General features: G+C 37.6%; 1 protein-coding gene across 1 annotated transcript; it reads right to left on the minus strand.

Moving 5' to 3' along the window:
• Positions 1-3489: 3489 nt before the first annotated feature.
• Positions 3490-4405, minus strand: LOC135702770 (ficolin-2-like). The gene is made up of 2 exons (XM_065223812.1): positions 3713-4405; positions 3490-3653 (listed from the first exon to the last, which is right to left on the minus strand). Exons 1-2 carry the CDS (start codon positions 4390-4392, stop codon positions 3527-3529), a joined length of 807 nt encoding a protein of 268 aa, XP_065079884.1. The 5' UTR covers positions 4393-4405; the 3' UTR covers positions 3490-3526.
• Positions 4406-12764: the final 8359 nt, after the last annotated feature.

Raw genomic sequence — 12764 nt, forward strand, 5'->3', positions numbered from 1 at the left:
ACGTTATATTACACAACCGATGGATTGACCTGGTTGCAGCAGTTTGGATGTAATATTCAACAACTTTTTTTTTCTGTGTATGCAGCAGGTAAGTTGTTTCACTCACTTTTCATTATTTGCAGGTTTCCTTGATGACGGACCAGTCTCTCGGAAAAGTGAGGACTCACTCGCGAATAGTTAACTTAAACGCACGTTATTTTTAAACTAAGTTCAATTCAAATTACTATAATTTACTTAATTTCACATTAATTACAATATCAATGCACTTCATTCAACTTCTATCGCTTTGTTTTGATTCATATACTTCGCACTGATGATTGTTGACCGCTGATGATGACGTCGCTTGCAGAAAAAAAAGAGGATGACTCCTGTCACTCTTCGGCTTTTATAAGGGGCGCTCCGGAAGACGATGCAACGCCATGCTACCAATTGGAAGATTGCCGCAAAAGCTCAACGCAGATGTCGCCACTGCATGATGATGATAATGTTGACAGACTGCATATAAAATTCGTGAAAATTAGCATTAAATCATAATTTTCATCAAGCCTGCGTGAAATCCTTCTAATATAACATTCGAATTGAAGAAGAAAACGTTTTTACAATCAGACTGATGTGCATCTTTGACTTTTCCAGGTGAACTTTCATAAGATATATTCATTTCATTTCACGGCTCCATCAATGCTGCATCGTAAATATGATGGTAAACAGAAGTAAATTGCTCAATTACTCAAAATAAAGATGATTTGTCATCTTGTTATCACTTTGAAGACCATCTAGCACCATTTTATAGTATGGTACGTGTTAAGTAAATCAAGTTCCGGTGCGTTTTCCGTCGAAAATTATGAGTATCAATATGTTTGCTTAAAAAAGGCCAAAGCGAACATTTATTGAATATTGGCTTCCTATACAACCAATTCTCTATTACCATCAGCATGATACAACCTTTCCTAAGTAAATTCACTTAATTTACACTTTCATCTTAGTGAAAATCGCACATATTTACCATTTTCTGAAAAATGCAGCTGCGCAGGAGGTAACCTCTCCCTGTGGGTGCTAACTTGTTATGCATAATTTGCCATGAAAACATCTCCGATCCATACCGAAATAATGACAGTTAGTTTGCAAACACGTTTTCTTACACGATTCAAGCAAAAGTTTCCATGGGAAATTATTATTTTTTCTTTATGAACCGATTTGCCCCAAAAAGCATCTGTTTTACTTGGAAAATTTAGAAACTATCCTCCTTCTTAGTTCTCACTTCGAAATGTAGGTGGCGAAAGCTTGGAAAAGTTTCACTGCAAGACGCCAATATACATTTCCCCTTTGGGCGTTTATCGGTGTCGATGAACGAGAGGTTGTTCATTGTTGGCGCTGACATCCAGGTGGCGCATCGATGTACTTTCATCACTTTTCGTGGTAGCGAACACCATTCTACCACAGACAAACAGACGTAACTCTTCATAGTGTATCTTCGTTCATGCATTTAACGGTTGATTTGAATATTATCAGTTCCGCGAACTACTCGCCGCAGCGCTGGCATCGGATCACTTTGACGTTTCTATATATTCTATAGAAATTTTATGCAATATTGTTTACGAGTTAGCGAGCAAGCTTGTTTTCCGCGAGAAACCAGATAGATGTCGTTACTGAGGTTATATGTTTTGAGATACTATGTTTTCAAGAACAAGTTTTTCAAAGAGTTACGTCTGTTTGTCTGTGATTCTACTTACAAGACTGAGAAAGCCACCCCAAAAACTAATTTCAATCAACCAGTTGAATGGATGATGATCCGTTTTTTTGTTATGTGATAAATTTAGTTTTTGATACTTAGTCACAAAATGTGTAACATATTTTTTTAAAGGTTAAATGGTTACGGTACGTTCATTAAGCTATAACTATGAAAAATTGTCTATTTTCAAAAATGTCATCGTTTTTCAGAGTGAGGTTTCCAGACAAAGTGTTATTTTGGGCCACCCTAACGGACCTGTGTTTCGCACAAATATCTCCTCTAATTAGCAATGATTTACGAGTTGACCTGAACTCAAACTCGGCACCAACGCGACGAAGGCGACATGGCCCAGATGTGTAGGTAACAGCGAAACATGAGTTCTCAAGAACTTCCAATCGATCGTGTGGGCCAATCAACCCAGTGCAATGCTTTTCTACCGTGTACTGCAGACTTGTTCCGATGATGACGTCTAGTCATTTCGATCGTTGTTGGTGGTGTGCTGTGTGAAATGTCAAATAAGAACACGTTTTCTTATCTTGTTACGGGCACCATGCTCTCTTCTCGTCCTAGGAACGTACGTACGTTCGTTCCAGGGATGGCAGATGATTTTACCAAAAGTCCGTATTTGTCTGTCCACTTAAACTTGTTTATTTTATGATAAATTGTAGGAACCCATCAGTAAAAATCTTAATGAAATCTGTATTTAATTTCAAATGTCTGTAGTCTGTGTGGAAATACAGAAATGTCTGGCAGCGCTGGTTCGAACGTGATTGCGAAGTTGTTATTTTCTTGCGTTTTCTTTCTTGTACTATACCGCAAGATACAAGGTGGCGCCCTCAGTCACAGCCGAGTGCGGCTATGATGAGTGATTGTCTCGTCTGATGAAGAATTGCAATCGGAAGGGGGCAATTAGTCACGAAGGCTTGCCATCCAAGGCCTCACTCTTATCTTTCCGATTCGACTTGTAGTTACTTTCATTCGAACCTACGCGAAATGAGATGCATCATTAATTACCAATCGGTGTTATCTTATTTAGTGCACGATTAATTAACTCCAGCTGCTTCAATGTGACCAGTGCGGTAACACTGCAGATTTGCTGGAAGAGGGCGGTCGATCCATAAATTGCAGATTTCTACAATAAAACATCGGGCCGCGCGTCGCTTCTGATTTACTACTGTTTACATCATTGAGGAATCCATCCGCGGTAGTCGCGGCACTTTGCATACAATAATAATGATTGATTTTATTGAGACGTACATGGTCTGGGGGAAGTAACGCCCGCTAGGTGGAATTTGCATCGCTAAATGAGCAAATCATTGTTGTGCGTTGCATTGCACTGCAGTTGCTTAGACTCTGTCAGTCGGATAAATTGATGGGACGTTCATTAGAATAGGATTGGGTATGGTTTGACCCTCGCAGGAATGGGATTTTCTAGAAATTCGTCAATCCTTTAAGTCCAGAAAATATAGCACAACAGCCTTTCAATTGGTGTGTTTGTTTTTGGGGTCGAGCAGACATTTTATTGCCCAAGGGCGGGGAGTAAGGACTACACTCAAATTAATGTACCACCGTCGCTAGAGTGCCGATTCCCGGTCTGTTCGCTGATATTTTCGGTCTACACATTTGGTCAACATTCCTGGACATACAGTATCATTGAGCTTTCGAACAGCATTCAACATCATGTAGCGATAGGTTTCAAAGGCTGACAGTCAACAATAACAATAACAACTGAGGACACATTTGCAAAGTAAATTTTATTGAACTACAATTCCACTAGTTGCCATAGAAGGGTATGAACTAACTGGCCGGGCGAATCATCATTCGCGACCGTTTCAGGCCATAGTTGTATCCTCGGAAGGATTCCCAGCACAGCATCGTAGCATATTCTTTCCTTGCTCCTGGCAGGTATAGACCGTTGAGATTGCTGCAATGAATGGAAAAATTAATGGCGGCACGTCAAGTCAAAATCTTCCACCATCTTACCTGAGATGACAGGCCTTGTGCCACCAACCGCTTTTGTACATAACAGCACAGTTGTCCGTTGGAAGTGAATCATTATCGGCATCCAAGGTTGAAAAGGTTTGATTCACCACGATGCTGAAGGAGTCGCCAGCATCCCCTTTGTACGTTCCCACGCTGTTAACTTTGTATTTCTCCGCAGGTCCTGCCACCGAAAAGTCACTATACTGAGCAACTACCGTCCTTCCGTCGAAATCTTGTAGAAGAATGTGCAACTCATGCCGCCGTGTGTAGGTCAATTCGTGGATACGTTTCAATCCCAGCCAAAATTCTGCCCGAAGGTCCCCGAAACCGTTTTCGTACTCGCTCCAGCTACGGTAGAAGTTCACCGATCCATCGAATCGGTTCTGAATTACGGTCCAGCCTCCTGCGGAGTATTCTTGATCACATAAAGCCAGAAAATGATCATTGAAACCGAACTGCGGTTGAATGCGATGAATGCCGGATCGACGGTATGGAACATCGCTGCAGGATTGTGGTGCACTTTTGGCTTCCGATCCAAAGACTAACACGTTGACGTCATTTAGTTCGGCAACGATTGACGAAGTTTGATCACCAGTAGAAAAGTTGCCATCAGTCCACTCAATGAGAGAACTTTCTACCACGACCAGTGAAAGGAAGAAATAAACTGACTTCAAGATCATCTTGTTAGAATGAATGTACTACGAGCTCCTACTGTGATGCATTCCGTATTTATATTTGACTGTTATACGGTGCTATCTCGATTGTGCAGTCACTAACAAGTATGCAAGTAAATATTTACACCCGTCTTATCAGACTTGACGTTGAATTTACGCTTTGATTCTTGTGCTATACCGTTTGGGATTCCTTCAAATATGACACGGTACCTGGGATATTTAATTTGAATTAGTGCATTAGTCGATCATACACGACGATATTGACAAAACAGCATTTGTCACTATCATGAAATGAACATGGCCATCAAGCGATGGCTTGTCAATTGTAATTGGCAATGCAGTGCATTAGGGTGGGTCATTACGTGTGAAAAATTCTAACGCATTAGTATATGATCTGGATTTGCGGGAGTATTTTAAAGTCTGTATGAGAAAATGGATGATAAATGAAACGAAACTATGTATTCATTTGCTTGTCAAAAGTTGCTCAATTAAACAAGACGTTCGACTAAGATTAATAAAAAAAACATAGAATTAGATTGCAGAAGCACTTTATCGAAGATCTTAAAGTGGCCAAGTGCTCGCATATATACGAGCATGTTGATATGCGCGGAGCACTTGGCGTAAAGCAAAAGGCTAATAAGTCATGTTGAGCCTATCTAATGAGCATGTTTTATTATTAGCAAAATTTGTTTCGACATTAAATGAATTAAGCTAAATAAATCCACGGATCCGTCAATATTAACAATCATCTTTTTCCGTAGCGCGCAGCTTACCGCCTCGAAAACAAAATTAGTTTTGGCACGTTTTGGTTGTGCTAAAAATATTAGGGAAAGATAACAAAGATCGAAAAGAATCAATATTTTCATGTGATTTTTGATTTTTTTTTTTTGAATAACCATTTTATAAAGTTGTATGTAAGGTAGCCACCATCCCTTCGAAGATCTTGTCTTGTATGCAGTTCCAATTAATAGCAGGATCAATTTGAGCTACCGATTTGAATTAAAAATATCGCTGTATGAAGGGCCAACCACGGAGGGGCGGATTCGTAAACAGAGACACTGTAAAGCGAACCCCACACGTATCAATATATTGACACGAAAGGGAATTATTGACCATAATATTGATGATGTGAACACAAAAATATTGTGAATACCGATGTATTGACGTCAATATAGAATGTATGGACAATACAATTATTGTCAATAAAATCAACCGTGTAGGGTCCACTTTAAGAATCTCCTTCCAACGATACGATCCAAAAAATCGAATAACGCAATTCACAATACCGTAAAATGGGGTATCTTTGATAATGCGGGTAACATTGATAGTAGATTATAACAATCAAATTTACTCACTTTCCCTGCACGTTTCCAAATTGAAATCATTGGTTCCAAAGATTGTAGCTTAGGGTATTGTCCTTGATATCGTAAAGAGTTTTTGTGTAGTACGTGTTACATATTTTCCAAACATATTAAAACACAATTTTCGTGTTCATTGCCCCGATGGAAAAGGCACTCAAACTTTCACTTATGATTATTGTGAATTCAACTTTGAAATCTGTGTTAGGGAATTCGCTTTTCACAGGCCATTGGTGGTTATTTGAATTAGCATAGCAACTGATGTACGGTTAAGCGACTTGCAGTCAACTTAATTGTTTGTAAGAATATGTTCAAACATTCTTACATTTCATAGCAACAGTTGTACATTCGTGCAATTTTCAATACTGACATTTTGAAAAATAATAAAGTCTTAATTTTAACAGATTCGTAGAAAAAAATCCTATCGATTGACGTATTAAGAATTAAAATCCATCATCACTGTACCAGAATCAGACCACTTCCATGCCGCGACCGATTTTGGTTTTTGATATTGCACGCCCAATGTTGCCTTAAAGTACATGGTATGTAATTCCAGCTCTATCTTGATATGGGAACTGACATCCGATTGATAACCTTGACAAATATCCAAAAAATACTCTTTTACAAATTTATGGTGGTCCTGAAAAGAACCGTTTTGTCGTGATGGTTGAGTAATGCTGAGCTATAAGGGTGTTTAACACAGATGAGGCTGGTGAGCTGTATGTTGTTTGGAATGAGGGTGACGCCCCAAGTAACCAACAAGCCCGCTAATTCGCCTTTTTGCAAAATAAGGCTGATGCACGGGGAATGCTAAGCTTTATATTAGCCGCATATTAGCCTTATATTGCAAAAGCCAAATTAGCTGGCTTGTTGGTTGCTTGGGGCGCTTGGCATAGATGGCCCACAGCGACTCACGAAGAGCTACTGATTCCGATCAATAGCGGTGCGGCTTCTTCCTTATTCTATGGATGCTCATGTGGGCTCCAGCTCGTTGCTTGCAGGCAGCCTTTCGTTGTGTACTGGAGAACAATTGTCAATGCCACGTGCCGAAAGCATGATGCCAACGACCGGACACCACCCATGGTGATTGGATCTGAATCCGATCAACGGTTGGGGCCCCGCCTTTCGTTGCGTACTGGAGAACACCATCACTCACTACACGGTGATTGAATAAACACCGTTTGATGAGACCAGATGCAATTCAACTTTGAAATCTGTGTTAGGGAAATCGCTTTTCCCAGGCAATCTTATTTTATTTATCATAGTAACAGTTGCACATTCATGCGTAGGAATATTTCTGATCGATTGCTGATAAGTTATTATTATGAGTTATTAACGATCAAAATCTTTCATAATTTTGTTACATGTTCCATTTTCGGTTTTTATAAAGTGTAAAAAGTGTAAAATAGAAATCACAGACGTAGTCCTACGTCAAAAATATCTGTCGAAGCTACCCCGTTTTACGGTACTTCATAAGCTTTCTACAGGATGGTGTGTTAAAAAGAGTGCATCAACCTCACTGAAACTGTTGTAATATCATTCAAAACACCCCAATCGAACCGGTAGGTTAAAGAAAATGATAGTGTTTATTCACTCCTAGTCTCCGGTTTTCATACCACTCCATCGTTCAGTTTCAGGTCAAATGATACCCTGATGCTCCCACCCAACCCAGTATTTATTTATGTATAGTAAATATATGTAATGGAGAAATTAAATACTCATCCGGGAGACCTGATAACACTTTATAAAACAACAATTCTAGATTCTTTTGACTTTAGTTTTAAGATGTATTGTATAGTGAACAAGAATCCTCGGCTCTGCAAAGTTAATTCAGTTGAGCCTTATCAAATAAATTAATAAACAAAACAAAAACTTTTCTAGGTAGAGCTGGAATTAGGGCGTAACGGCTTTTTTAAACAATTGCTTCTCTCGATGATTTCTTGAAATTCATCGCCCTCCCTGGCAAATCGACATCACCATCAAGTAGAGGAAGACTTCTCCTACCCGATTGATATGTTGTTTTGTGTAAGCGTGCCTTGAATTCCTAGAAATCAAAGAAAGAAGTAATTGTTTACAAAGGCTCTTACGCCGTTATTCCAGCTCTATCTAGAATTATTTCTGTTCTAGAATACTAATCAAATACGGAGGGACAAACACACTTATAATTGTAATTTTTGAAGAAATTCTTGGGCTGAACATACCATCTCGATTTATAAGAATCTACCTTCACTACATATCTTCGGATATGTGTCTTCCTTGGTATACTCCAGACCGTGCTCACTTTACCATTAGCAGTTCCTGAATTGAATATGATCTGTTCATGAAACAAGGGATTCATGAGATTCCAGATCAACTTCGAACTATTATTATTCCACGTATTGTTACCGAAAAGTACCAACTCGTCAATTGCGTGAAAAGATATTTTACAGACGGGTCCCGTCTCAATGGATCCACTGGCTTCGGTATCTTCAATGAAAACTCTAGCACCTAGCGCAAACTTCAGGAACCTTGTTCCGTTTATGTTGCTGAGTTGGCAGCAATCAACTTTGCATTGGGAATGATATCCAACATGCCCGCAGACCATTACTTCATCTTCTCGGATAGTCTCAGTTCGATTGAGGTAGATGAAAACAGGTAGGCACTTATATTATTTCCTTTCAAAGCTAAGGGAGCAGATGAATGTGCTGCTCGAAAGATCATATATAATTACCCAAGTAACAATTCTGCAATCATTTGGCATCTACTATGATTTATGATGGTTTTCTAAAGGCAATGAACAATCCATTTAGTTTAAATACAGCATTTTACAGTGTAAAACGTTCCTGCTTAGTAGTTCACCTTTTCGCTGTTTTGAAAACCTTTTCCAGTCTGGCGAGAAGTCAAAAACTTTCTTGTTTTAAATTTAAATTTAAAGTAGTTCTCAATCCCACCATAAAACTGTTCTATAAATCAATCATAAACTTCATTAGCAATTTTTTTTATTAATGTCTTGATAAACCTGTTCAATCATTATCAAAACAATCATAAAACCATTAGGTTTTAAATGAGAGTAAAAGGCATATATTGTTGACTTTAAGGCTTTTAAAAGTGTATCATAAAATCTCCTCTGTTTACAAATTGAACTTTAAGGATGGATCCTCATAGTGAATAAAAACCAAATTTATGACAATGATATCTCGAAGGATAAACGAAGTTGGAGGAAAAATTCAAGCTATGCTAACGACCGAAGGGAAGACGATTGCAGTAAAATTTAGTTCTTTAGAAGAACCAGAACGTCCGATGGAACGGTACCATCAACGACTGAGCATCTGGTGGAGAAGAGTGAAGTGAGCGTGTTCCTCAAATTCATAAAACATTGTCAATACAGCCTGAAAACAGACCAGCCTTCTCCAGAACTTGCGAATAGATGAAGATCGGAATAACTTGCGTCAGTACCGACAGCAAACTACTGAAACTGTCATTTAGCGGACACTAGTTGGTTTCCGATCCATAGCTGCGATTGTACTCAGCGAAAGGGTCATCTCTTGGAAAAAAAAAATCATTCAACCGTATATTCCTGCATTTTTTGATGGTGCACTTTCAGAACCATCCGGAAGATAGGGATAGAATGATCGAGGTTACAGCTGTGCGAAATGCGAAATGTTGTGAACACTTTCTGAATAACTGCTTCCAAGCCATCGGGAGATAATCGCCTGGAAGAACGCTGAATCGCACAGCGCAGCTATCGAAAGATAAACAAACTTTGACGTTTAACATTTTGTTGGCAACATTGCCGCCATAAATGCGGCCAACATTTGAACGGGTTAGGATTAAGCAAAATGACTTTAGATAAATACAATTCAGTCTGCAAATTTTCTTCAAAAAAGCCATTTCAAAACCATATGAATTTGTTAAGGATTTCTTGAAAGCAAAATAACGTTTTCACAAATGGCCCATGAAAATTAACTTTTATGCCTCCGCCATACAACAATTATTTTCAATTTATTTTCTTCGATTTTCAATCTATATTTCCTTGGATATAACTTTATTCTAGTTATATTAGCAATGAGAAAATATTTAGAATGCACGCTTGATGATCGATCTGGCCAAGCTTAATGATCGATCTGAAGAAAATATATTTTTCCTAATGTAAAATAATTAGTAAAATCGATGTTTTCCGGGGGCGGACTCAAGTTTTTCGATGTTTTCACGTACATTTCACATCAAATTTTATATGGCACCTAAAACTAGGCCACTGCATGAGAACTATTTTATAGTTTTGGAAATTCGGCAGGATTTTTTTTACGATCAGTTTTTATTTTAATTATTTTGATAAGGTCGGATGGTATCTATGAATCCTTTTTTATCTTGGTTGTTGTTTATCTAGTGAACTTAGCCAGCAGCTAGGGTAAATGGCTTGGATAATGGATTAAATTGTTGCCAAATAGCTTTTATTGTAGCTTAAATACGGTTTTGAAATGGATCTCAATGCGTTTATCGTAAATCAATCTTGAAGAGCTTCGAAAATATATCCTTCAGAAACTTCTACAGGGTGGGCCAACTAGACAGATTCTAGAATCAATTAGGTTTTGGTGGATGCATCAATGGGAAAGCAGTCTTGACCAAGGTTTTATGAATTTTGTTCTATAGTAGGTTTGTAGTATTTTATAAAACTTAAAATGTTACTTGGGTACCTTTGTATGGATCCCCTCACATTGTTCAATCCCAGGCAATAAGAAGGCGGACTCTCTCGCAAAGGTGGGCACGCAGAAAGGCGAATTTTATGACTGGCAAATTTCACACGATGAATTTTACCATTTAGTGCGTCAGAGTATTCTTTCGAGTTGGCAAACCGATTGGAACACTGGAAATCTTGGATGGTGGTTACATTCAATTATTCCAAATGTTTCTTCGAGAGCGTCTGGGGCTTAAGTCGTGTCTTTATTCGCGTGATTAGAAGACTTTTATCCAACTTCTACTCGCTACAGGCGCATCTCCATAGAATAAATTTCGTGGACAGTAACATCTGTCGGTGTGGAAACGGTTACGATGACATCGATCACGCAGTTTGGCAATGTATGGATAATGACGCTGCCAGAGAGCGATTGTTGAATACCCTTCAGGCACAAGGAAGAAAACCTTATGTTGAAAACCCGCAATCTCACGTCTCGATGAATATTATCGTCACCCACTGGTCACCATAGCCATAAACCATAAAGTTAAAAAAAAACTTACTTAATTTGAGTAAGTACAAGATCTAAAATTATTCAATATTTTGAAGTTCCACATTCCATGTACAAGTTCAAGATATTGAAAATTTTTAAAGTGCCAGAATCAAGGAAAAAATAAATGATTTGTTTCAAGTTCGTAATTAATTTTAAGAAAGATTAACTTCACAACAATTGTAGGAACTTTGAGAAGTTCTGAGTAATGAAAAGAAATGCTGAGAATTTTCGTGAAGCTCCATAAACAAACTGCGGGAACATAAGGGAAGCTAATACGCTGAAAATATGGGGAACTTACTGGAAGCTTTGAGAACCTCAAAGCGATTCTTTTAGCATCCGAAAATTTTCAGGAACTTTTATGTTGTTCCTAGAATTTCAGAGAACTTCACAGGTGTCAAGCAAACTTGAGAAATATAGAAAACATGAAGGGTATTGTGCAAATTTTTAAGAAGTTCTAAATACCTCAGAAAAAGCTAGATATAGAGATTTTTGGGGAATTTCAGATCTTAAGAGCAGTTTCCGTAGCTTCAGTCCTGACTTTTGGAGCAGTTTAAAGATCTATAATTGTCAATTTAGAAAAAAATCAGCATAGTTTGATGATGTGCTGAAAAAATAATCGAGAACCCTTAAGATGTTCCGATTCAGGGATGTTAAGAAACCTTTAGGGGAATTATGAATATATCAGAAATATTTGAGGAACTTCAGTGAAGTCCAGAGAATTTCAGGGAAATTTAAAGGTGTTTACGGGAATTTCATTTATTTTCGAGCAGAACTGAGATCCTCAATATAATTTAGAGCTTTAGAGAAATTTGGAGAACATCAAGGCAGATCAAAGAAGCAAAGGTTAGTTCAAATAATTTCAATGAAGTTGTAAAAACCTAAAAGTAGTTTCGAGAAGGGAATTTCCGGAAACTTCAGCAAAGCTCCTAAAGAATTTCTGGAACGTGATAAAAACTATATGACTCCCTTTCCCCATTCAAAAAATTGTAAATCTCCACTAACCTCGAGACGACCGCGAGTAATCGGTTCAATTCCTTTAACTCTAGATTTAAGACATTAATCATGTATAATGCAAATGATAACTCGGCTCTGTATAGTTTATTCGATTGAGCCTGTACAAATAAATTAATTTAAAAAAAAAAAACAATATGAACATCCGGAAAACCGTAAGAGTATTCTAAGGGTGTAATATCATGGAGATTTCAATAACTAAAAAAAAATGCGAAAATGTATCTTAGTTGATTAGAGAACATCAACGAAGTTCCTTTAATTAAAAAAATGCAGAGAACTTTTAATACATTTAGATATTTTCAGATGTTTTCATGATATTCAGAGAATTTGCGAGTACTTAAAGCTTCAGATACTTCAGATAGCTACAGAATAATTCCATTAACTTAAGCAAATTTGAAGCGTCTTACGGAGTTTCGTGAAATTATGGGATATTTCACGAATTCTATGATTGATCCGAAATCGTCAAAAGCATCAGGAAATTATGAATATATATTAGAAAATTTTCCGGATATTCAAACAAATTTAGAAAACTTCAGGTAAGCATTGATAAGATCAGGGAAATTAGTGAGCGTTTATAATGATTATAATACTTAAGGAAAATTGTCGAAAATTCAAGGCAAATCATTTAATTTCAGTAAAGTCGCGGGTTCTTAAAAATACTGATAAATTCAGGGCAGTCTAGTGAACTTTAAGGAAATTCAATAATCGTTTAGGTAGTTTCAATACCACCAGAAAATTCTAGACTATTGAAAAAGTTTAAAATAAGTGTCAATTATTTAACTTCTGAAAAATCTTGTGAACTTCA

The sequence above is a fragment of the Ochlerotatus camptorhynchus genome, unplaced genomic scaffold, assembly GCF_037179485.1.
Source record: "Ochlerotatus camptorhynchus isolate MF236.1 unplaced genomic scaffold, CSIRO-AGI_Acam_v1.1 ptg000018l, whole genome shotgun sequence".
Classification (NCBI taxonomy): domain Eukaryota; kingdom Metazoa; phylum Arthropoda; class Insecta; order Diptera; family Culicidae; genus Ochlerotatus; species Ochlerotatus camptorhynchus.